Source organism: Manihot esculenta, chromosome 5 (genome assembly GCF_001659605.2).
Source record: "Manihot esculenta cultivar AM560-2 chromosome 5, M.esculenta_v8, whole genome shotgun sequence".
In the NCBI taxonomy this organism is placed as follows: Eukaryota; Viridiplantae; Streptophyta; class Magnoliopsida; order Malpighiales; family Euphorbiaceae; genus Manihot; species Manihot esculenta.
The window spans coordinates 7989637-8016584 of record NC_035165.2 but is presented as its reverse complement, the minus strand read 5'-3'; the positions used below and the strand labels follow the sequence as shown (position 1 = coordinate 8016584).

The window sequence follows — 26948 nt, the reverse complement described above, 5'->3', positions numbered from 1 at the left end:
AACAGCCAAAAGTACCAAAGCATCATGCCGATCTCAAGAAAACGAGCGCAGTACTGGTAAACCCGATAAGACAGGCCGAATTAAGGCAAGGCGATTCCTAAGCAAACTGCATACCAAAATACAAAGCCAAACAGAGAATCAGGGGCAATCATAAGAGGCACCGACCTCGAGAATTGACCGCTCACACTAAACCAACTCAGCTGGCCTAGAGAAAGGTCCAGGCAACAAAGAGCCCGCAAAACGCCCGAGAGAAGACAGCCCATAAATACTCAGGGGCAAAAAACATACACGAGAGTCCAACGCTCAGACAAAAATAATAAAAAGGCAAGAAAGGGATACTTTCGACAATAGCAGTTCTCAGACCACACGGTCATGAATAGAGTTTAAAGATTTATCCCCTCCCCAGTCATGGAATAACTGCTGAGGTGATAAAGGGGCAATTGATGATCGCTGGATTTCTTCACCCCGGTCTAAAGGCCAGGCCCATGAAAACAGTCCATGATCCGAAGGCTTCAATATTCCCCTCGAGAGCCAGGTCCAGCCCGCTCAGTCACAGGGCCGGACTCCGCCTAGACTCCTCAATCAAGCCGGCCCAAACCTCTCGGCCCAGTAATCAGGCCCTCACCAGGCTCAACTTCAGCCCTACCATTCAACCCAGCCCGGAAAGGGGAAAATGACCAAGATGCCCCACTGGTAGGTCCTTCCGCATGTGTATCAGAGGAGAATTAATGGCCATTACGCATGGAGCGGGCGCCTGACACATCCGTACATATGGAGCTAGGCGGCAGAAGACAGCTAACATTGTGGCAGAAGACAGCTAGCATTGTGGCAGAGAGACAGATATATATATCACGGTAAAGGCCACGCAGGAGGGACTCTCTTCTTCTTCCTTCTCCTTCCTGGACACCATTTTTATTCTTACTGTAACCCTTGCCTAAATATACTACTCTGAGCCATAAAATCTGACTTGAGCGTCGGAGGGCCTCTGCCGGGGCACACCCGGTAGGCCCCTGACCATTCTTTCTTATTTACAGGTCCTTTCACCAGGAAGAACATGGAGAGATCCACCAGGGAGCCCAGCAAGAAGGGACCCAGAAGAAAACCAGATCTATCATGGACCAGGAAGAGGAACATATTTATCAAATTGATGACCGCTGGATTCCTTCACCCCGGACCAGGGGCTTGACCACAGCCCAAGGCCCACGATGTAGGGGTCCACACACCTTATATGCATAACAAGCCTGGCTCATCCAACCTTCAAGGCCGGGCTCGGCCCATCTTCCTCACTCAAGCTGGCCCGGCCCGCACGAAGCAGACCCTCTCCACTCAGGCTTAGCATCTGGCCCAACTCTCAGCCCAGCCCAGGATCCGGAATAATATTCACCAGACAGCCTGGCAGATCCGCTCGAACGTACGCACGAGGAGAATCAGAGGCCGTTACGCATGGAGCAGGCGGCTGATACCCTAGTACCTCTGAATCCGCATGGCAGAGACGCGTGGCCCAATCCTGGAGAGACCTTCACACGCCACCGGCAAGCAAGACAATGTATAAAAGAGGAGTCCCCTCCTCAGGAAACTCAAGCCTTATTCAGTAATACAAAACCCTTGTAAAACTCTATTCCATTGGATCTCAGATCATCACACACATTTCTTATTCAATACAATTTTTAGATATTGTTTTGTTTGAAAAATATTTCATGTTGAATTATATGAATTTATACTTATTTAATATAATATTGTTCACAACGTTATCGAATTTTATTTAGAAAATGGCCTGGTCTACACGTTTTTTATTTTCAAAAACGTTTTTCTCTCAAAAAAAAAATGAAATAATACTTTTTTTAAACAAACAACCAAAGGTGGATTGTACATTGCTCATATTAAATTTTAAAACCTTATGATATATAAGAAAAGCGACTCTGATAAAAATAATATGGGAACGTTCATGAATAGAATGTTTAACAAAAGCATAAATTTATTCGAATTTAGATTATATTCAAATTTTATGTATTAAATTCACACTACTCAAATTTATTCATATAAATAATTAATTAAAAATAAAAATATATATTTATAATAATATTGATAAATTTTTTTATATTTCTTAATTTAAAAAATAAAATAATAAAAATATTAAAATTTTATAATAAAAAATTATTAATATATTTTTTTTATATATAAGAAGGACCACCGTTTAAGCGGTTGTCATCTAACGAATACATACAAATTAGTCTGTACTAATTTTACAAAAGTTTTAGATGGACTTGAAAATTTTCTTAAATCACCAAAAATGTCATTGTTAGATTAGGTAGTCTATCCGCGACATAATTTACTTGTTTATAAACATGTCTAAATCCCACATATTAATTGAGATATAACAGTTGGTGACATTGATACAAAATATTAGTATAACGCAAATTCTTATTTATGTCGGCTTCCATTAAATAAAGTTAGTTTTAGAATCCATTTCTATCATTAACCATTTGATCCCCATATTCCATACTATTCGGAGACTAAATAATACAGCATGCAGCTCCGCATCCATTTAATTCTCATATTCCATGCTATTCGGATACCAAATAATAAAGCATATAGCTCCGCTCCTTCAACCATACTCCACACCAGTTGCACAAGACCCCTGCTCCATTTGCATTCAGTTTAACCCAAAATCAATATTTATCTACATTCGAGTATAGTTTGGTGAACATTAAGTTCGGAAATTCTGTGCTAACTCCAACTTAAAACAACTAATTTATTGGCTTAACAAACAATAAATGCTACGAAACACATCTTTATTCATCCACTTCTATATCCACCACAAACCTAAAAATAGGACATGTGTAGAAGATAATTAAAACATAACCCACATTCCAAATCCTAAAACCAAGATAATCAAATAATATTCATAGATAAGAAAATACGAAGAGAGTCAGGCCTCTATTGTTGAGCCATTGCACAGTATCAAAAAACGTGGGAAGTATCCTCTATTACTACTCCACAAAAAATACAACTCATATCTCATAAAAAAATTCCGTTTCCATCTTTTCATATTGATTATAAATTTTTCATGAATTAAAATTCAAACGAAGTACCAAATACATTAGAAACTAAAACACTCTAAAATTATCTTCCAAATTGAGCTTCTTAAATCAAAATAAAGGATCGCATACTCTAAAATCATCTTCCAAATCGAGTTTCTTAAATTAAAATAAAGGACGGAGGCAATCTCTGCTTGAATGCAAAAAGAAACACAAATAAACAAAAAAAATTAAAAAAAAAACAAAATTAAAACAGGAAAATAAAAGAAAAAACTGAAAAAGATCCCAAAGGTGATCGAAGATCAATGACCTCCTTTTATGTTTTTTTGCCTATTCTCGCAATTTTTCTGTCATTTTCTCTTTCCTCTCTAAAATTTGAAAATCCTTTAATTCTCTATATTTCACTTTTTATAATAATACAACCCATTTAAGTTTAACCATTTATAATAATTTAATTATTATAATTTTAATATTTATAATAATTTAATTATTATAATTTTAATATTTATAATAATTTAATTATTATAATTTTAATATTTATAATAATTTAATTTATTTAATTGAAATTAATTTTTTTATTACATTTGACTAATAATAAATTAATAAAAAATTTATTTTATTAATAAAATAAAATTTTAAAATTAAATTTACAATTAAAAAGTAGAAATTAAATTATAAATTTTATTAAATCACAAGCAATATGCCGGAAAATTATCCATAAATAAAATATAAATTACTGTATATTTTTTTAATAAAATAAAGACATTGATAAACATGAACGCAAACATTCCGGGCCCAGTTTCGAGATGGCCTTTCTCGGAGCGCACAGGTAAAGCTTTCTGGCAAAGCAGTAATTTTGTGGAAAAAGAACAGAAGCTAGACGAGATGCCCTTTCCTCCAATGCCGCATTTCACCACTGCAGCACTACTTTTTCCCCCTTCCTCTGCAAGTAAAATTAAGAAGCTCGGTCTCCTCTCATTGTTCTGCTCCAGCTTTGATAATCTTCCATGGCTTCCCTTCTACTCGTTTTCTGCTTCATCGTTTTCTTTCTTCTAGCTTCAAACCATGGTTATTCTTCTCAACCTAATAATTAACCTTTTACGTCCCCCACAATTTATGTTTCTGGGTTGAAATAACGTCGTCTTGACTTTTTTCAGTGTCAGCGGATCGTATTCTAGACGATGGCTACAAGGTGACCACCGTGATCGACGGCCACAAACTGAAATTAAATCCACATATGGTTCTCCCTCGGCCTGGATCGTCCGATCTCATAGTCCTTGATTATTTCGGAAGCGTCTTCTACACCGTATCTCTACCCATTTCTCAGAGTAATTTCTCTCGTAACCTTTACTAGGGTGTTTGTTTTTGTTCCGCTTTTCGAGTTTCTTCGTTAAAAATTGACCGAGTTTCTTATTTTTCGATTTTTAAGAAATAACATTATAACTAAAATTTAAATATGTTTTTGATAAAATTTTATGTAATTCTTTATGATTTTGGTTTTGATTTTAAAATTTTAATAGAAATTAATAATAAAAATAATTTTCTATCATATAAAATTCTCAATAAATATGTTATTTTATATATTTCTAATTACATAGTAATATAATTTAGAAAGTAGTTTATATATGCGTGTGTGTAATTACATCACTTATGCAATTTAAGTTAGTGTTGACTCTAATTAAGACTAACACTGCAGTCTCTGAAATTTGATGACAGACGAGTCCCTGTTAATTTTGTGAATTTTTAATTCATATCGAAATAATTTAATTCCTGAAGTTTTAATTATTAACAGTGTAGTCACTACATTTAAATTTTATATTTAAGTAGTTAGTTGTTTTATATTTAAGTAATTACAAATTTCATAAGTTATTTAAATATAAATTTCTAAAAGTAGTTAATTAGATAATGAATGCCTTGTGAAATGGTAAAAAATACTTACTGTCAAATAGTATGTTTTGCTAAATTTTTACATTTGGTCTTTATTTTGTGTAGAAAATTAGTTATTCATATTAAAGTTTATATTATATAAATGATTACAATCGTGTGATTTTTAAGAAAAAATCATGCAAAAAATTTATTTTTATATTATTTGATATAATTTATTTTGAAAATACATAATCGACCATACATAGTTAAAAATTATATTTCTAAATATTCTTCGAAAGCTATATTTTAATGAAAATTTTAATTTTAATGAAATTATTAATATTTCAAAAAATTAACATGAATGAACATTTAATTTGAAATATAGTTTTTAGAATGTAACTCAAATGAGTTAAGTATGATTATGTATTCTTAAAATCAATTATATTAGATCATATAGTGACATACTTTTTTTGCATATTTTTTTTCTTCTTAAAATTTATGTTAAAAGAATTTAATTATTTTCCTTGAAAAATACTACTATAATTAAAATATATATATTTTTTAAATTATAAACTAGAATATAGATACTTTTAAAATATAGCAAAATATAGTGTTTGTTATTAACTATTTTTTACTATTTCAATAAAACTTTTCTTTTACTATAAAAGTATATTATTACTTAATTAATTTTTTCTATTTTATGTTTAGCTAATTATGATTATGAATAATATTAATATATTTATAAAATATATGATTATTTAAATATAAAAGATCAAATGTAAATACTATTTTTTAAGAAAACAAAATTTTAGGGATCAAATTATTTCACATTGAAAATAAGTTCACGAAGTTAATCAAGTCAATGATAAATGTAGATGGTAAGGATTAGTATGTTAGAAGAATTAAAATTCAGGGACTAAATTGATACTGATTAAACAACCTATGGTTTTTGACATATATTAGGGACTAATTTGTGAAATTACCCTTGTAATTTTGATAAAAATTAAATTCCTATAGTTATGGTTTATTTTATTTGCAATACAATTTTTCATTTTGATTCAGAGCTAGAAATTGTGCACATCTCTGCTCTTTACATATATCTTTTCAAGATTTTAGTTTATTCGAAAATTTGCAGACAGTGATTTTAAGCAGTTTTCTGGTGATGGAGTCATTGGGTTCTCAGATGGGGCAGCAGGTTCTGCCCGGTTCAATAAACCAAAGAGCTTTACAGTCGATCTGAAAGGGAATATTTATGTTGCTGAGAGAAATAATGGTGCTATAAGAATGATAAGCGACTCAGGTACTTGTTTGGGGTTAAGGTGGTGTTTCAGAACTTAAATCGGCAGTTTGTTTGTGTTGTTTTTGGTCGTTTTCTTTAATTTGGATGCTTTACTTCTCTAGGCGTGACCACCATCGCTGGAGGGTACTCCGAAGGGACTGGTCATCAGGATGGTCCTGCGCAAAATGCAACATTCTCCAATGATTTTGAGGTGTCTTTTGTTCCTGAAATATGCGCGTTACTGATTTCAGATCATGGGAATCAACTGGTTCGCCAGATTGATCTTAAGCCAGAGAATTGTGCTAGAGGTTCTCAGTCTGGTGCGTTCTTTGTTTCCAGGAGCTGAATGGGTTTGTTCACTTGATTATAGAGTTGTGTTTTTATCCCGCTCTGTAATATATTTAGTATTCTCAATGCCGAACACATGGTATTCAACATTAACATTTTCAGCCTCTTATCCCATAATTGCTTTTAGTTTTAACGTCAAAAGAATGTAATTCAAATTTATCTATATTACTGAATGAACCTTAGGGGCATGAACTGGTTTAAGTTTTCAGTCTTTTTAGTCCTGCATGAATCTGTTTTACTACATTTTTCTCTAGTGTTTGAAGAAAAGAGTATGGTTTTAGCTGAGACTCATTTTATGCTAAATTCATGCTTTGGTGTATGACAAAAGTTATTATATAGGACCATTGCTGGGAGTATCAACCAATTGGAGTGGGACTCCCAAATTTGTCAAAGGGATAGAAGGACCACGAGATAGTCATGCTCAATACCTTTTTTTTCCCTTTAATATTGTGTTTTGATCGTCGACCAAATCTTGTTATTCTAATTTTTGCAGCATTTGGAGGTGTTTCCATTTGGGTTCTTGCTCTTGGACTGGTCTTCTCATGTGTACTAGGGATGGTCATGGGGTTTGTGATTCATCCTCATATTAGGTCTTATGTAAGTTTTTGCTTGTTCATATGGTGTTCCTCCATATATTACTTGCACCATTTCTAACCTAACTTTATAGACAGGAAGGCTCCAGTCCCCTTCATTGCGGCAAGACATGGAAGCTTTGCCTAATCAATCTGGTGAAACCAATACTGATGTTCTACTCCGACATCAGAAGCGTAGTTGCTAGCTCCAGGCTTTATGGACTCTTGCGGAGGTTCATATGTTTGAACCTATCTCATCTGTCACTTCTGTTCAGTATTAACGCTGTAGGTTCACATGCTTCTAGTAGGCGTACCACTTATCAAACTTCAAGCAAGGGATTTGTATCTTTACTTGATTCTGATGTAAATAATATTTTAGTTACAGATACCTCCTGATTATTATTAGGATTTAATAAAATTTATTATCATTTAAGATGTAAATTTTATATTTAATAATTAAATTATTTTTTTTAATTTTAATTTTAAAAATTAACTAAAATTACATCTCAATATAAATATTAAAACAATCTAACTAAAATTTAAATATTTAGATTAAAATACAAAAGAATATAATTTTATGTTTAAATTTTTTTCAACCAATTGACTAATTAAAAAAATAATTGCAATAATATACATAGCATATTAATTAAGTACTCAAATTATTATATAAACTATCAAATTTAAAAATTTACGGATCAATGAAAATTATATTAAAAATCAAAGTTAAATTAATTAAACTAAAATTAAAACATTTAAATTAAAATACAAATATTAAATTTTTTAAAATTAATTGCCATTAAAAAAAGTGTTATAAATGAATTAAAAAATAATTAATAAATCAACATATAATATGATATAATTAATTAACTAGTCTTATTTGATTATTGTATATAGACACACATTTCTTATTCAATACAATTTTTAGATATTGTTTTGTTTGAAAAATATTTCATGTTGAATTATATGAATTTATACTTATTTAATATAATATTGTTCACAACGTTATCGAATTTTATTTAGAAAATGGCCTGGTCTAAACGGTTTTTATTTTCAAAAACGTTTTTCTCTCAAAAAAAAAAATTGAAATAATACTTTTTTTAAACAAACAACCAAAGATGGATTGTACATTGCTCATATTAAATTTTAAAACCTTATGATATATAAGAAAAGCGGCTCTGATAAAAATAATATGGGAACGTTCATGAATCGAATGTTTAACAAAAGCATAAATTTATTCGAATTTAGATTATATTCAAATTTTATGTATTAAATTCACACTACTCAAATTTATTCATATAAATAATTAATTAAAAATAAAAATATATATTTATAATAATATTGATAAATTTTTTTATATTTCTTAATTTAAAAATAAAATAATAAAAATATTAAAATTTTATAATAAAAAATTATTATTTTTTTTTTTGATATATAAGAAGGACCACCTTTTAAGCGGTTGTCATCTAACGAATACATACAAATTAGTCTGTACTAATTTTACAAAAGTTTTAGGTGGGACTTGAAAATTTTCTTAAATCACCAAAAATGTCATTGTTAGATTAGTTAGTCCATCCGCGACATAATTTACTTGTTTATAAACATGTCTAAATCTCACATATTAATTGAGATATAACAGTTGGTGAGATTGATACAAAATATTAGTATGACGTAAATTCTTATTTATGTCGGCTTCCATTAAATAAAGTTAGTTTTAGAATCCATTTCTACCATTAACCATTTGATCCCTATATTCCATACTATTCGGAGACTAAATAATACAGCATGCAGCTCCGCATCCATTTAATTCTCATATTTCCATGCTATTCGGAGACCAAATAATAAAGCATATAGCTCCGCTCCTTCAACCATACTCCACACCAGTTGCACAAGACCCCTGCTCCATTTGCATTCAGTTTAACCCAAAATCAATATTTATCTACATTTGAGTATAGTTTGGTGAACATTAAGTTCGGAAATTCTGTGCTAACTCCAACTTAAAACAACTAATTTATTGGCTTAACAAGCAATGAATGCTACGAAATACATCCTTATTCCTCCACTTCTATATCCACCACAAACCTAAAATAGGACATGTGTAGAAGATAATTAAAACATAACCCACATTCCAAATCCTATAACCAAGAGAATCAAATAATATTCATAGATAAGAAAATACGAAGAGAGTCAGGCCTCTATTGTTGAGCCATCGCACAGTTTCAAAAACGTGGGAAGTATCCTCTACTACTGCTCCACAGAAAATACAACTCATATCTCATAAAAAAATTCCGTTTCCATCTTTTCATATTGATTATAAATTTTTCATGAATTAAAATTTAAACGAAGTACCAAATACATTGAGAAACTAAAACACTCTAAAATCATCTTTCAAATTGAGCTTCTTAAATCAAAATAAAGGATCGCACACTCTAAAATCATCTTTCAAATCGAGTTTCTTAAATTAAAATAAAGGATGAAGGCAATCTCTGCTTGAATGCAAAAAGAAACACAAATAAACTAAAAAAAAACAAAATTAAAACAGGAAAATAAAAGAAAAAACTGAAAAAGATCCCAAAGGTGATCGAAGATCAATGACCTCCTTTTATTTTTTTGCCTATTCTCGCAATTTTTCTGTCATTTTCTCTTTCCTCTCTAAAATTTGAAAATCCTTTAATTCTCTATATTTCACTTTTTATAATAATACAACCCATTTAAGTTTAACCATTTATAATAATTTAATTATTATAATTTTAATATTTATAATAATTTAATTTATTTAATTGAAATTAATTTTTTTATTACATTTGACTAATAATAAATTAATAAAAATTTATTTTATTAATAAAATAAAATTTTAAAATTAAATTTACAATTAAAAAGTAGAAATTAAATTATAAATTTTATTAAATCACAAGCAATATGCCGGAAAATTATCCATAAATAAAATATAAATTACTGTATATTTTTTTAATAAAATAAAGACATTGATAAACATGAACGCAAACATTCCGGGCCCAGTTTCGAGATGGCCTTTCTCGGAGCGCACAGGTAAAGCTTTCTGGCAAAGCAGTAATTTTGGGGAAAAAGAACAGAAGCTAGACGAGATGCCCTTTCCTCCAATGCCGCATTTCACCACTGCAGCACTACTTTTTCCCCCTTCCTCTGCAAGTAAAATTAAGAAGCTCGGTCTCCTCTCATTGTTCTGCTCCAGCTTTGATAATCTTCCATGGCTTCCCTTCTACTCGTTTTCTGCTTCATCGTTTTCTTTCTTCTAGCTTCAAACCATGGTTATTCTTCTCAACCTAATAATTAACCTTTTACGTCCCCCACAATTTATGTTTCTGAGTTGAAATAACGTCGTCTTGACTTTTTTCAGTGTCAGCGGATCGTATTCTAGACGATGGCTACAAGGTGACCACCGTGATCGACGGCCACAAACTGAAATTAAATCCACATATGGTTCTCCCTCGGCCTGGATCGTCCGATCTCATAGTCCTTGATTATTCCGGAAGCGTCTTCTACACCGTATCTCTACCCATTTCTCAGAGTAATTTCTCTCGTAACCTTTACTAGGGTGTTTGTTTTTGTTCCGCTTTTCGAGTTTCTTCGTTAAAAATTGACCGAGTTTCTTATTTTTCGATTTTTAAGAAATAACATTATAACTAAAATTTAAATATGTTTTTGATAAAATTTTATGTAATTCTTTATGATTTTGGTTTTGATTTTAAAATTTTAATAGAAATTAATAATAAAAATAATTTTCTATCATATAAAATTCTCAATAAATATGTTATTTTATATATTTCTAATTACATAGTAATATAATTTAGAAAGTAGTTTATATATGCGTGTGTGTAATTACATCACTTATGCAATTTAAGTTAGTGTTGACTCTAATTAAGACTAACACTGCAGTCTCTGAAATTTGATGACAGACGAGTCCCTGTTAATTTTGTGAATTTTTAATTCATATCGAAATAATTTAATTCCTGAAGTTTTAATTATTAACAGTGTAGTCACTACATTTAAATTTTATATTTAAGTAGTTAGTTGTTTTATATTTAAGTAATTACAAATTTCATAAGTTATTTAAATATAAATTTCTAAAAGTAGTTAATTAGATAATGAATGCCTTGTGAAATGGTAAAAAATACTTACTGTCAAATAGTATGTTTTGCTAAATTTTTACATTTGGTCTTTATTTTGTGTAGAAAATTAGTTATTCATATTAAAGTTTATATTATATAAATGATTACAATCGTGTGATTTTTAAGAAAAAATCATGCAAAAAATTTATTTTTATATTATTTGATATAATTTATTTTGAAAATACATAATCGACCATACATAGTTAAAAATTATATTTCTAAATATTCTTCGAAAGCTATATTTTAATGAAAATTTTAATTTTAATGAAATTATTAATATTTCAAAAAATTAACATGAATGAACATTTAATTTGAAATATAGTTTTTAGAATGTAACTCAAATGAGTTAAGTATGATTATGTATTCTTAAAATCAATTATATTAGATCATATAGTGACATACTTTTTTTGCATATTTTTTTTCTTCTTAAAATTTATGTTAAAAGAATTTAATTATTTTCCTTGAAAAATACTACTATAATTAAAATATATATATTTTTTAAATTATAAACTAGAATATAGATACTTTTAAAATATAGCAAAATATAGTGTTTGTTATTAACTATTTTTTACTATTTCAATAAAACTTTTCTTTTACTATAAAAGTATATTATTACTTAATTAATTTTTTCTATTTTATGTTTAGCTAATTATGATTATGAATAATATTAATATATTTATAAAATATATGATTATTTAAATATAAAAGATCAAATGTAAATACTATTTTTTAAGAAAACAAAATTTTAGGGATCAAATTATTTCACATTGAAAATAAGTTCACGAAGTTAATCAAGTCAATGATAAATGTAGATGGTAAGGATTAGTATGTTAGAAGAATTAAAATTCAGGGACTAAATTGATACTGATTAAACAACCTATGGTTTTTGACATATATTAGGGACTAATTTGTGAAATTACCCTTGTAATTTTGATAAAAATTAAATTCCTATAGTTATGGTTTATTTTATTTGCAATACAATTTTTCATTTTGATTCAGAGCTAGAAATTGTGCACATCTCTGCTCTTTACATATATCTTTTCAAGATTTTAGTTTATTCGAAAATTTGCAGACAGTGATTTTAAGCAGTTTTCTGGTGATGGAGTCATTGGGTTCTCAGATGGGGCAGCAGGTTCTGCCCGGTTCAATAAACCAAAGAGCTTTACAGTCGATCTGAAAGGGAATATTTATGTTGCTGAGAGAAATAATGGTGCTATAAGAATGATAAGCGACTCAGGTACTTGTTTGGGGTTAAGGTGGTGTTTCAGAACTTAAATCGGCAGTTTGTTTGTGTTGTTTTTGGTCGTTTTCTTTAATTTGGATGCTTTACTTCTCTAGGCGTGACCACCATCGCTGGAGGGTACTCCGAAGGGACTGGTCATCAGGATGGTCCTGCGCAAAATGCAACATTCTCCAATGATTTTGAGGTGTCTTTTGTTCCTGAAATATGCGCGTTACTGATTTCAGATCATGGGAATCAACTGGTTCGCCAGATTGATCTTAAGCCAGAGAATTGTGCTAGAGGTTCTCAGTCTGGTGCGTTCTTTGTTTCCAGGAGCTGAATGGGTTTGTTCACTTGATTATAGAGTTGTGTTTTTATCCCGCTCTGTAATATATTTAGTATTCTCAATGCCGAACACATGGTATTCAACATTAACATTTTCAGCCTCTTATCCCATAATTGCTTTTAGTTTTAACGTCAAAAGAATGTAATTCAAATTTATCTATATTACTGAATGAACCTTAGGGGCATGAACTGGTTTAAGTTTTCAGTCTTTTTAGTCCTGCATGAATCTGTTTTACTACATTTTTCTCTAGTGTTTGAAGAAAAGAGTATGGTTTTAGCTGAGACTCATTTTATGCTAAATTCATGCTTTGGTGTATGACAAAAGTTATTATATAGGACCATTGCTGGGAGTATCAACCAATTGGAGTGGGACTCCCAAATTTGTCAAAGGGATAGAAGGACCACGAGATAGTCATGCTCAATACCTTTTTTTTCCCTTTAATATTGTGTTTTGATCGTCGACCAAATCTTGTTATTCTAATTTTTGCAGCATTTGGAGGTGTTTCCATTTGGGTTCTTGCTCTTGGACTGGTCTTCTCATGTGTACTAGGGATGGTCATGGGGTTTGTGATTCATCCTCATATTAGGTCTTATGTAAGTTTTTGCTTGTTCATATGGTGTTCCTCCATATATTACTTGCACCATTTCTAACCTAACTTTATAGACAGGAAGGCTCCAGTCCCCTTCATTGCGGCAAGACATGGAAGCTTTGCCTAATCAATCTGGTGAAACCAATACTGATGTTCTACTCCGACATCAGAAGCGTAGTTGCTAGCTCCAGGCTTTATGGACTCTTGCGGAGGTTCATATGTTTGAACCTATCTCATCTGTCACTTCTGTTCAGTATTAACGCTGTAGGTTCACATGCTTCTAGTAGGCGTACCACTTATCAAACTTCAAGCAAGGGATTTGTATCTTTACTTGATTCTGATGTAAATAACTTAGAGAAGTCACAGATACCTCCTGATGAATTAGAGGATTTAGTGAGTTTGAATGGTCCCTTGAAATTGTCAAACTCAAGTAATGAAGTTTCCAAGCAAGGAGACCAGGATGATGTTTTGTTGGATGGCCGTGGAAGGATAGATACTATGATACAAGCCAACATCATGGAATTTGCTAAAGCGGCCGAAGAAACGTCTCCACTGAATGGATCCTTGGTAGTGAGAGAGGGCTTAGTCAAGAGAAAGTGAGTTAGCCAGTGAAATTTCTCTATGTTTAAATTTCTCTCTGGGAGAGTTTTACCTATGTTAACATGGTTGTTACACTTCCGCATGTGTTTGCTTGCGTATCTTGCTTTCTTCAGTTCAATAGCTTTTAAGTGGATGAATACAAAAGATTCAAGTCCGACACAGTTGACGCGAAACAGATGGTTTATTTCCCAGATCAGACGGCCTGATTTGGGAAATAATTTTCTTAAGAACACAAATTTGGGGGAAAAAAAGGGAAGCTCTATGGTTGGTGGAAGGAAGATGGCCTGGACCTGTGTAATAAAGCAATTACAAACTCGAATCTGATTTTTGAATGTCCTTGAAATTTTCACACCTACAGTTTCTCCAAATCAACATGCTGCTATTAAAAATGTTAGAAATGGCTTGTTATAACCGCTAATTTATGTCCTAATTCTGGTACCTGAGCTCACTTCAAACAATTGCTTTATTTTGAAACTAGTTGTTTTTGCAGTTTTTATATTAATATTATTTTATAAAATATTTTTTTTTCTTTTATAAATTCACTCTATCTACTAATAAAAATAAAATATTTTTTCTAAAATTTTAAACTCAAAATAGTAATTAAGTGTAAATCCTTACATTATTAAATTCAATTGCAACAAAGTAAATTAAAAATTTTAATACTTACTATTATTAATATATAATAATAAATTTTTAAAAAATAAAATTCGTTAAAATTTTTTTTAAAAAATAAAATTTATTAAATTTTAACGAAGTTGGCAATAATAGTGATGTCAATTTATTCATATATTAATTATGGGAATATTACTTTGTAATAATATAAATGATTTCAACAATAACAACCATGAATTGACTTTCGAGATTAGTGTGAGATTAGTGTAACGGTGCATCAAATAGAGAATAGAGGGATGTGCGAAGGAGTGCATAAAATAGAAATTGTGCTAATATTAAGATGAATAATAAATATAATACTTTTAGAAAGTGAATAGACTAAAATTATTACCATTACTAACATAATAAATTACAGTAATTTAAATTTAATAACTTAGTTGTTTAATATTTATAATAATTGATTTAGAGTATTAGAATTAGAATTTTATTTTTTATAATATTTTAATTATTTATATTTATTAACGTTTTATAGTTATTTAAATTAATAAATTTTTTATTTAATAATATTTTATACAGTGATTCTATTAATTTTTTAATTATTTTATATTTTTATCATAATTAATATTTTATTATAATAATTTTAATCAATTATATATATTTATTTTCTATAATTATTTATAGAGTATTTATAATGAAATTATATTAATTATAATTTTATTAAATTTTCAAATAAATAAATAATAATACTGTAAAATAAAAAAAAATTTATATAGTCCTAGGAATGCAGGATCTATATAAGTTCAATGCAAAGACTTTTTAATCCCAATCACTTTTATAAGAGTTTGAATTTATGAAGTTAAATTTTGTTCATCTTCACCCATCAATATCAGGAAAATTTATAATTTAATCTCTGAGTATTGCCATTATTAATAAATCAGTCTCTACATTTTTAAAAACCTATTAAAACGTCTTTATTTTCTCTTTCGGCCAACGAAATAGTTTTTCTATCATTTTTTCTGTTAAAATTAGATAAAGAATGAGATATAAAATTTTTAAACTCCAATTTTACTCTCAAATAAAATCGATTTAGTCTTTAGATATTGTCATTATTAACAAGTCAGTTTCTATATTTTTTGAAATCTATAAAACGTCCTTATTTTTTTTCATATCTATTAAAATGTCTTTATCTTTTTTTATATCTATTAAAATGTCCTTATCGTTTCTTTCCGTCAATGAAATAGTCTCTCCTCCTCCTGAAAAAGAAGAAAAAAGAAGGAGAAGAATATGACGATAATGAAGAAAAAGAAGAAGAAAAAGAAAAAAAAAAAAAAGATGATGATGATGATGAAGAAAAAAAAGAAGAAGAAAAATAATCTCCTCCTCCTTCTCCTTAAATAAGAAGAAAAAAAAATGATGAGATGATGATGAAGGAGAATAAGAAAAAAAAATAGAAAAAAAAGAGAATATGAAAAAGAAGAATCTCCTCCTCCTTAAAAACATAAGAATAAAAAAAATTGAAAAAAAATCAAATAAAAAGAAGAATCAAAGAAAAAGAGAATGTGAAATAAATGCAGGAGAAAGAGAAAGAAGAGAGCTAATTTGGTATTCTATTATATTTTTAACGGTAAAAATAGATGAAAGTACTATTTTATTAATGGAAAAAAAGATAAAAATATTTTAATAAATTTTTAAAAATGAAAAAACTGATTTATTAATAATGATAATTCTTAAAAATTAAATTATAAATCTCTCTAAATTTTAAGAAAGAATTGTCAAATTGCAACGCATTACGTTCAGAATTTCCAACGATCTTTGTTCCGAACAATTTCCAATTCATTTTTCGTTGCTTCCAATGCCATTTCGGGTATCTATTGGGAAAAAAGCAGCCTTTTCCCATATAAAAATACTATTAGTGCCTGGGCGATAAAGTCAGTACCTGAAAGGAGATTGTAGTAACCACAAACCAAGGACCTCGGTGAAATGGTTTGTTTTTGCATCCAAATCCCGATAATCGGATCCTCGTCACCATATTCTCTTGTTTTGTCCCGTCGGATTAATTTTACAAGAAATTCAACAGATTAACAAGTTAGCCTTTTGATTAATTTTTTTCTAGAAACTTCCGAAACGGTGAATGACAAAAAGATAAGTGATAAATATAAAAACTACTGTGTTTTGATATTTTTTTAAATAGATTAAATAATTAATTTGTAATAAAAAAAATTATACATATGTTTTGAAATTTAAAAAATATAATTTTTAATATGTGTATATAAAATTTGTCTTTAAAAAAATATTCGAATAGAAAATATTTTTTATAAAATATATTTTTAATAAAATTTTTAATAAAATAATTTATTTTTATTTTTAATTTTAATTTAAAAAATAAAATATATTAACAAATTGATAATGATAAATCTTAATATCTTTATTCGGAATGCCAAATTTTGAAATAATTTAAAAGAAATAATTTTTTTTTCTTAAATTTTTGTATTTGGTAAATAATATAAGAATTCAATTCAATTCATTTGAATTCACAATTAATTTTGAATTAAAAGTAAATCTTTTCAAATTATTAAAATTTTGTAAAAAAATGATTTTATTTAAAATTATTTATATCAAAATTACTTAATTAGCTTATTTAGAATATGTACTTCTTTATTTTTATATGACGCATTATTTTTTGATATCAATAATAAGATTGAGCTCTCATTTTAATTTAAAAAAAATTACTTAATTAGCTATTGAAATTTTTTTATTTTTAATTTTAAATTTGTTTCTTATTTTTAATTAATAATTTATCTTTATAAAAATTGTTTTCATTTAATAGTAATTATTAATATTTATTTAACGACCCGAAAATCCGGACCGCTACCGGCGCTAGGATCCAGATCGGCATAAGGCTGCCGGGACCCGTAGCAAGCCTACTATGCATCCTGTACAGCTGGTAAAATCCCAAACATGATCAAACATATCCATAAAACATTTAAAACTTTACCTTTAACCAGTTTGACCTGTGTATGCACTGTGACTGAACTCATAGAACCTCTAGGGTCAGCATACCCTATGTCAAACTCGGTCCATCACATGTAACAACATAAAATAAAACTCATGTACAAAGGGATTATCCAACTCGGGCCAAGCACAATACTATAACTCTGAACATATAACATAATATCATTATGCAATACAACTCTTTTTACATCAATACATAACTTTACATTACATCATGTCCACTACTATTCTATTACATAAACATGACCATGGACGTAACCTGCTGATCTCCTGACTATCTCTGACCCTGCAAACCTGGGGTTAGGGGAGAGGGGTGAGCTAAAAAGCCCAGTGAGCAGAAACCATAAAAAGAAAACAGTTCATTTTAACATATGCTATCATGGAATGCGTCACATCACAAACATATCACATCAAGGATGAATTTGTCACCCATAGCCCTCTACATACCGTAATATGTCCAACTATACCAGGGGCGATGAGGCCACACCTGGTATTCGCTTACATAACTCATGTCATAACATGTCCAACTACACCAGGGGCGATTAGGCCTCACCTAGTGTTCGCTTACATAACATAGTACCAGGGGCGACCTGGTCTTTCTATCTCATCTCATTCCATGTCATATCGTATCGTACTGAGGGCTAGAGGATCATTCAAGATTCATCCACATCACTTTCATCGTATTATGCAATGCATCATATTCGTGAATTCTAATGCAAACAACCTATTATATAACATAGTAATCATGATACAGTCTAATTTTATGTCCACATGTTCGGTCTTTAGTCACACTCACCATTTAATGTATATAGAAATAATGAAATAAATATATGATACAGTCTAATTTTATTACTATATCGTAATATATTTCGGTTAATTTTAAACAACTATAATAAAATGATATTTTTTTGATTTCTCTTATCTTCATTCATTCAGACCGTTTTCTATCATTACTTTGAGCTATTTTTCTATAGGAAGTATCAAACTCAATTGTGATATGGTATAGAAAATTAATTTTCACCTATTATTATTGCGGTGGTTACTTCAAATGGGATGAAAAGGTTGTGCATAGGATTGTTATATTGATATAGTGTTGGTTTGCTTTGGCAGGGAAGAACATATGGTGTTGGCAACAGTTCTATAGTTAGCTTCTCATTCATTATGTGTGAATTTACTATCATATTAGCCGTAATCTCTCATTTACACTATATTTTCTTTCATTATGTTTTTAGACAGTCTAATAATTTTATAGATATAATTTATTAAATTCAGACTCCGATATTTACTATTTTCTGATTGGTAGTTTTATAAGTTATATGAGTTAATGGACTTATTGTAGTAAATTTGTTGCTGCTATCCGTTATAAAATATAATATTTTATTGCATATTAAAATAAAATAAAGGAAAATAATATATATATATATATTAATTAAATATATAAATATAAATATATGATAATAATTTTTATTTATAAAATAGTAAATATAAATCGTTCAGTTAAAATAATAATTAGAAATATTTTATTAATAAAATTATAATAAAATGAACTAATTAATTATAAATCAACTTGTTTGTTTGAGTTGGTCTATTTTAATACAATTAAATTTTTAATATTTAAAAAATAGTATATTATATGAGATTTATACATTAAACTAAATAATATTTTATATAAGAAATTGAAAAGCAATGTAATGTTAATACATAAATTAAATAAATTGTAATAAAGAAAATATAAATAATAATAATCTATTTGCGAAACAGATTGGTCGGTTATGGGCCAAGACGTGATACGAATTATAAAAGGTGAATTGATTTAAATTTAACGAATTGTTTGCGCTATTTATATTTTAATTTTAATTTAATCATTTAATTTTTATATTTTGATATAATTTTAATTAATTTTTAAAATTTTAAATTTAATAGTGTAGTTAGTATTTTATGTATATTATTATTAATATTTTTATATAAATTAATAATTAAATAATTAAAAACGTTCAATATAATTATTTTACGTTGTAATTTAAATATTTAAATTTTAGTTTAATTAGACTAACATTTATATTTTAATTAATTTTTAAAAATTAAAATATAAAAGATCAAATAAAATATTTTATTATTTTTTAAATATAAATTAATTCTATAAATAAAAAATATTAATTTATATTTAATTATAATTAAATAATATATTTAATTTTAAAAATAATAATAATTTAACTATTAAATATATTTTTTATTATTTTAATAGTAAATAAATTTTATTTTATATTAATAATTATAAAAATTTTATAATAAATATATTATTTTTAATTATTTTATATATTTTATTATTTTAAATTAAATAATATATTTATTATAAAATATTTATTATTATTATTATTATAAAATAAAATTTATTATCATTTAAGATGTAAATTTTATATTTAATAATTAAATTATTTATTTTTAATTTTAATTTTAAAAATTAACTAAAATTACATCTCAATATAAATATTAAAACAATCTAACTAAAATTTAAATATTTAGATTAAAATACAAAAGAATATAAATTTTAAATTTTTTTTCAACCAATTGACTAATTAAAAAATAATTGCAATAATATACATAGCATATTAATTAAGTACTCAAATTATTATATAAACTATCAAATTTAAAAATTTACGGATCAATGAAAATTATATTAAAATATAAAAGTTAAATTAATTAAACTAAAATTAAAACATTTAAATTAAAATACAAATATTAAATTTTTTAAAATTAATTGCCATTAAAAAAAGTGTTATAAATGAATTAAAAAATAATTAATAAATCAACATATAATATGATATAATTAATTAACTAGTCTTATTTGATTATTGTATATAGACACACATTTCTTATTCAATACAATTTTTAGATATTGTTTTGTTTGAAAAATATTTCATGTTGAATTATATGAATTTATACTTATTTAATATAATATTGTTCACAACGTTATCGAATTTTATTTAGAAAATGGCCTGGTCTAAACGGTTTTTATTTTCAAAAACGTTTTTCTCTCAAAAAAAAAAATTGAAATAATACTTTTTTTAAACAAACAACCAAAGATGGATTGTACATTGCTCATATTAAATTTTAAAACCTTATGATATATAAGAAAAGCGGCTCTGATAAAAATAATATGGGAACGTTCATGAATCGAATGTTTAACAAAAGCATAAATTTATTCGAATTTAGATTATATTCAAATTTTATGTATTAAATTCACACTACTCAAATTTATTCATATAAATAATTAATTAAAAATAAAAATATATATTTATAATAATATTGATAAATTTTTTTATATTTCTTAATTTAAAAAATAAAATAATAAAAATATTAAAATTTTATAATAAAAAATTGTTTTTTTTTTTTTTTGATATATAAGAAGGACCACCTTTTAAGCGGTTGTCATCTAACGAATACATACAAATTAGTCTGTACTAATTTTACAAAAGTTTTAGGTGGGCTTGAAAATTTTCTTAAATCACCAAAAATGTCATTGTTAGATTAGTTAGTCCATCCGCAACATAATTTACTTGTTTATAAACATGTCTAAATCTCACATATTAATTGAGATATAACAGTTGGTGAGATTGATACAAAATATTAGTATGACGTAAATTCTTTTTTATGTCGGCTTCCATTAAATAAAGTTAGTTTTAGAATCCATTTCTACCATTAACCATTTGATCCCTATATTCCATACTATTCGGAGACTAAATAATACAGCATGCAGCTCCGCATCCATTAAATTCTCATATTTCATGCTATTCGGAGACCAAATAATAAAGCATATAGCTCCGCTCCTTCAACCATACTCCACACCAGTTGCACAAGACCCCTGCTCCATTTGCATTCAGTTTAACCCAAAATCAATATTTATCTACATTTGAGTATAGTTTGGTGAACATTAAGTTCGGAAATTCTGTGCTAACTCCAACTTAAAACAGCTAATTTATTGGCTTAACAAGCAATGAATGCTACGAAATACATCCTTATTCCTCCACTTCTATATCCACCACAAACCTAAAAATAGGACATGTGTAGAAGATAATTAAAACATAACCCACATTCCAAATCCTATAACCAAGAGAATCAAATAATATTCATAGATAAGAAAATACGAAGAGAGTCAGGCCTCTATTGTTGAACCATCGCACAGTTTCAAAAAACGTGGGAAGTATCCTCTACTACTGCTCCACAGAAAATACAACTCATATCTCATAAAAAAATTCCGTTTCCATCTTTTCATATTGATTATAAATTTTTCATGAATTAAAATTTAAACGAAGTACCAAATACATTGAGAAACTAAAACACTCTAAAATCATCTTTCAAATTGAGCTTCTTAAATCAAAATAAAGGATCGCACACTCTAAAATCATCTTTCAAATCGAGTTTCTTAAATTAAAATAAAGGATGAAGGCAATCTCTGCTTGAATGCAAAAAGAAACACAAATAAACTAAAAAAAACAAAATTAAAACAGGAAAATAAAAGAAAAAACTGAAAAAGATCCCAAAGGTGATCGAAGATCAATGACCTCCTTTTATTTTTTTGCCTATTCTCGCAATTTTTCTGTCATTTTCTCTTTCCTCTCTAAAATTTGAAAATCCTTTAATTCTCTATATTTCACTTTTTATAATAATACAACCCATTTAAGTTTAACCATTTATAATAATTTAATTATTATAATTTTAATATTTATAATAATTTAATTTATTTAATTGAAATTAATTTTTTTATTACATTTGACTAATAATAAATTAATAAAAAATTTATTTTATTAATAAAATAAAATTTTAAAATTAAATTTACAATTAAAAAGTAGAAATTAAATTATAAATTTTATTAAATCACAAGCAATATGCCGGAAAATTATCCATAAATAAAATATAAATTACTGTATATTTTTTTAATAAAATAAAGACATGGATAAACATGAACGCAAACATTCCGGGCCCAGTTTCGAGATGGCCTTTCTCGGAGCGCACAGGTAAAGCTTTCTGGCAAAGCAGTAATTTTGGGGAAAAAGAACAGAAGCTAGACGAGATGCCCTTTCCTCCAATGCCGCATTTCACCACTGCAGCACTACTTTTTCCCCCTTCCTCTGCAAGTAAAATTAAGAAGCTCGGTCTCCTCTTATTGTTCTGCTCCAGCTTTGATAATCTTCCATGGCTTCCCTTCTACTCGTTTTCTGCTTCATCGTTTTCTTTCTTCTAGCTTCAAACCATGGTTATTCTTCTCAACCTAATAATTAACCTTTTACGTCCCCCACAATTTATGTTTCTGAGTTGAAATAACGTCGTCTTGACTTTTTTCAGTGTCAGCGGATCGTATTCTAGACGATGGCTACAAGGTGACCACCGTGATCGACGGCCACAAACTGAAATTAAATCCACATATGGTTCTCCCTCGGCCTGGATCGTCCGATCTCATAGTCCTTGATTATTCCGGAAGCGTCTTCTACACCGTATCTCTACCCATTTCTCAGAGTAATTTCTCTCGTAACCTTTACTAGGGTGTTTGTTTTTGTTCCGCTTTTCGAGTTTCTTCGTTAAAAATTGACCGAGTTTCTTATTTTTCGATTTTTAAGAAATAACATTATAACTAAAATTTAAATATGTTTTTGATAAAATTTTATGTAATTCTTTATGATTTTGGTTTTGATTTTAAAATTTTAATAGAAATTAATAATAAAAATAATTTTCTATCATATAAAATTCTCAATAAATATGTTATTTTATATATTTCTAATTACATAGTAATATAATTTAGAAAGTAGTTTATATATGCGTGTGTGTAATTACATCACTTATGCAATTTAAGTTAGTATTGACTCTAATTAAGACTAACACTGCAGTCTCTGAAATTTGATGACAGACGAGTCCCTGTTAATTTTGTGAATTTTTAATTCATATCGAAATAATTTAATTCCTGAAGTTTTAATTATTAACAGTGTAGTCACTACATTTAAATTTTATATTTAAGTAGTTAGTTGTTTTATATTTAAGTAATTACAAATTTCATAAGTTATTTAAATATAAATTTCTAAAAGTAGTTAATTAGATAATGAATGCCTTGTGAAATGGTAAAAAATACTTACTGTCAAATAGTATGTTTTGCTAAATTTTTACATTTGGTCTTTAGTTTGTGTAGAAAATTAGTTATTCATATTAAAGTTTATATTATATAAATGATTATAATCGTGTGATTTTCAAGAAAAAATCATGCAAAAAATTTATTTTTATATTATTTGATATAATTTATTTTGAAAATACATAATCGACCATACATAGTTTAAAATTATAGTTCTAAATATTCACCGAAAGCTATATTTTAATGAAAATTTAATTTTAATGAAATTATTAATATTTCAAATAATTAATATGAATGAACATTTAACTTGAAATATAGTTTTTAGAATGTAACTCAAATGAGTTAAGTATGATTATGTATTCTTAAAATCAATTATATTAGATCATATAATGACATACTTTTTTTGCATAATTTTTTTTCTTAAAATTCATGTTAAAAGAATTTAATTATTTTTTCCTTGAAAAAATACTACTATAATTAAAATATATATATTTTTTAAATTATAAACTAGAATATAGATACTTTTAAAATATAGCAAAATATAGTGTTTGTTATTAACTATTTTTTACTATTTCAATAAAACTTTTCTTTTACTATAAAAGTATATTATTACTTAATTAATTTTTTCTATTTTATGTTTAGATAATTATGATTATGAATAATATTAATATATTTATAAAATATATGATTATTTAAATATAAAAGATCAAATGTAAATACTATTTTTTAAGAAAACAAAATTTTAGGGATCAAATTATTTCACATTGAAAATAAGTTCACGAAGTTAATCAAGTCAATGATAAATGTAGATGGTAAGGATTAATATGTTAGAAGAATTAAAATTCAGGGACTAAATTGATACTGATTAAACAACCTATGGTTTTTGACATATATTAGGGACTAATTTGTGAAATTACCCTTGTAATTTTGATAAAAATTAAATTCCTATAGTTATGGTTTATTTTATTTGCAATACAATTTTTCATTTTGATTCAGAGCTAGAAATTGTGCACATCTCTGCTCTTTACATATGTCTTTTCAAGATTTTAGTTTATTCGAAAATTTGCAGACAGTGATTTTAAGCAGTTTTCTGGTGATGGAGTCATTGGGTTCTCAGATGGGGCAGCAGGTTCTGCCCGGTTCAATAAACCAAAGAGCTTTACAGTGGATCTGAAAGGGAATATTTATGTTGCTGATAGAAATAATGGTGCTATAAGAATGATAAGCAACTCAGGTACTTGTTTGGGGTTAAGGTGGTGGTTTCAGAACTTAAATCGGCAGTTTGTTTGTGTTGTTTTTGGTCGTTTTCTTTAATTTGGATGCTTTACTTCTCTAGGCGTGACCACCATCGCTGGAGGGTACTCCGAAGGGACTGGTCATCAGGATGGTCCTGCGCAAAATGCAACATTCTCCAATGATTTTGAGGTGTCTTTTGTTCCTGAAATATGCGTGTTACTGATTTCAGATCATGGGAATCAACTGGTTCGCCAGATTGATCTTAAGCCAGAGAATTGTGCTAGAGGTTCTCAGTCTGGTGCGTTCTTTGTTTCCAGGAGCTGAATGGGTTTGTTCACTTGATTATAGAGTTGTGTTTTTATCCCGCTCTGTAATATATTTAGTATTCTCAATGCCGAACACATGGTATTCAACATTAACATTTTCAGCCTCTTATCCCATAATTGCTTTTAGTTTTAACGTCAAAAGAATGTAATTCAAATTTATCTATATTACTGAATGAACCTTAGGGGCATGAACTGGTTTAAGTTTTCAGTCTTTTTAGTCCTGCATGAATCTGTTTTACTACATTTTTCTCTAGTGTTTGAAGAAAAGAGTCTGGTTTTAGCTGAGACTCATTTTATGCTAAATTCATGCTTTGGTGTATGACAAAAGTTATTATATAGGACCATTGCTGGGAGTATCAACCAATTGGAGTGGGACTCCCAAATTTGTCAAAGGGATAGAAGGACCACGAGATAGTCATGCTCAATACCTTTTTTTTCCCTTTTATATTGTGTTTTGATCGTTGACCAAATCTTGTTATTCTAATTTTTGCAGCATTTGGAGGTGTTTCCATTTGGGTTCTTGCTCTTGGACTGGTCTTCTCATGTGTACTAGGGATGGTCATGGGGTTTGTGATGCATCCTCATATTAGGTCTTATGTAAGTTTTTGCTTGTTCATATGGTGTTCCTCCATATATTACTTGCACCATTTCTAACCTAACTTTATAGACAGGAAGGCTCCAGTCCCCTTCATTGCGGCAAGACATGGAAGCTTTGCCTAATCAATCTGGTGAAACCAATACTGATGTTCTACTCCGACATCAGAAGCGTAGTTGCTAGCTCCAGGCTTTATGGACTCTTGCGGAGGTTCATATGTTTGAACCTATCTCATCTGTCACTTCTGTTCAGTATTAACGCTGTAGGTTCACATGCTTCTAGTAGGCGTACCACTTATCAAACTTCAAGCAAGGGATTTGTATCTTTACTTGATTCTGATGTAAATAACTTTGAGAAGTCACAGATACCTCCTGATGAATTAGAGGATTTAGTGAGTTTGAATGGTCCCTTGAAATTGTCAAACTCAAGTAATGAAGTTTCCAAGCAAGGAGACCAGGATGATGTTTTGTTGGATGGCCGTGGAAGGATAGATACTATGATACAAGCCAACATCATGGAATTTGCTAAAGCGGCCGAAGAAACGTCTCCACTGAATGGATCCTTGGTAGTGAGAGAGGGCTTAGTCAAGAGAAAGTGAGTTAGCCAGTGAAATTTCTCTATGTTTAAATTTCTCTCTGGGAGAGTTTTACTTATGTGAACATGGTTGTTACACTTCCGCATGTGTTTGCTTGCGTATTTTGCTTTCTTCAGTTCAATAGCTTTTAAGTGGATGAATACAAAAGATTCAAGTCCGACATAGTTGACGCGAAACAGATGGTTTATTTCCCAGATCAGACGGCCTGATTTGGGAAATAATTTTCTTAAGAACACAAATTTGGGGGAAAAAAAGGGAAGCTCTATGGTTGGTGGAAGGAAGATGGCCTGGACCTGTGTAATAAAGCAATTACAAACTCGAATCTGATTTTTGAATGTCCTTGACATTTTCACACCTACAGTTTCTCCAAATCAACATGCTGCTATTAAAAATGTTAGAAATGGCTTGTTATAACTGCTAATTTATGTCCTAATTCTGGTACATGAGCT

At 28.5% G+C, this 26948-nt stretch overlaps 3 protein-coding genes across 10 annotated transcripts; all 3 read left to right on the top strand.

Moving 5' to 3' along the window:
• The first annotated feature begins 3901 nt into the window (after nucleotides 1–3901).
• LOC122723667 lies at nucleotides 3902–26576 on the top strand. 4 transcript variants are annotated; one of them, XM_043956654.1, is made up of 8 exons: nucleotides 3902–4106; nucleotides 4196–4366; nucleotides 6040–6204; nucleotides 6306–6503; nucleotides 6871–6945; nucleotides 7025–7128; nucleotides 7203–7470; nucleotides 26249–26576. In XM_043956654.1, the coding sequence occupies exons 1-8, from the start codon at nucleotides 4046–4048 to the stop codon at nucleotides 26500–26502; spliced, it is 1296 nt and encodes a 431-aa protein (XP_043812589.1). In that variant the 5' UTR covers nucleotides 3902–4045; the 3' UTR covers nucleotides 26503–26576. The 4 variants fall into 4 exon arrangements, with proteins under 4 accessions (XP_043812589.1, XP_043812591.1, XP_043812590.1 ...); XM_043956656.1 differs by lacking the exon at nucleotides 26249–26576 and having other exon boundaries at nucleotides 7199–7417; XM_043956655.1 differs by lacking the exon at nucleotides 6871–6945 and having other exon boundaries at nucleotides 3904–4106.
• LOC110615945 lies at nucleotides 10181–14087 on the top strand. 4 transcript variants are annotated; one of them, XM_021758203.2, is made up of 7 exons: nucleotides 10181–10387; nucleotides 10477–10647; nucleotides 12321–12485; nucleotides 12587–12784; nucleotides 13152–13226; nucleotides 13306–13409; nucleotides 13480–14087. In XM_021758203.2, the coding sequence occupies exons 1-7, from the start codon at nucleotides 10327–10329 to the stop codon at nucleotides 13588–13590; spliced, it is 885 nt and encodes a 294-aa protein (XP_021613895.2). In that variant the 5' UTR covers nucleotides 10181–10326; the 3' UTR covers nucleotides 13591–14087. The 4 variants fall into 4 exon arrangements, with proteins under 4 accessions (XP_021613895.2, XP_021613892.2, XP_021613893.2 ...); XM_021758200.2 differs by having other exon boundaries at nucleotides 10182–10387; nucleotides 13484–14087; XM_021758201.2 differs by lacking the exon at nucleotides 13152–13226 and having other exon boundaries at nucleotides 10184–10387; nucleotides 13484–14087.
• On the top strand, nucleotides 22682–26576 carry LOC110615805. 2 transcript variants are annotated; one of them, XM_021757930.2, is made up of 7 exons: nucleotides 22682–22883; nucleotides 22973–23143; nucleotides 24817–24981; nucleotides 25084–25281; nucleotides 25649–25723; nucleotides 25803–25906; nucleotides 25977–26576. In XM_021757930.2, the coding sequence occupies exons 1-7, from the start codon at nucleotides 22823–22825 to the stop codon at nucleotides 26085–26087; spliced, it is 885 nt and encodes a 294-aa protein (XP_021613622.1). In that variant the 5' UTR covers nucleotides 22682–22822; the 3' UTR covers nucleotides 26088–26576. The 2 variants fall into 2 exon arrangements, with proteins under 2 accessions (XP_021613622.1, XP_021613623.1); XM_021757931.2 differs by lacking the exon at nucleotides 25649–25723 and having other exon boundaries at nucleotides 22686–22883.
• Nucleotides 26577–26948: the final 372 nt, after the last annotated feature.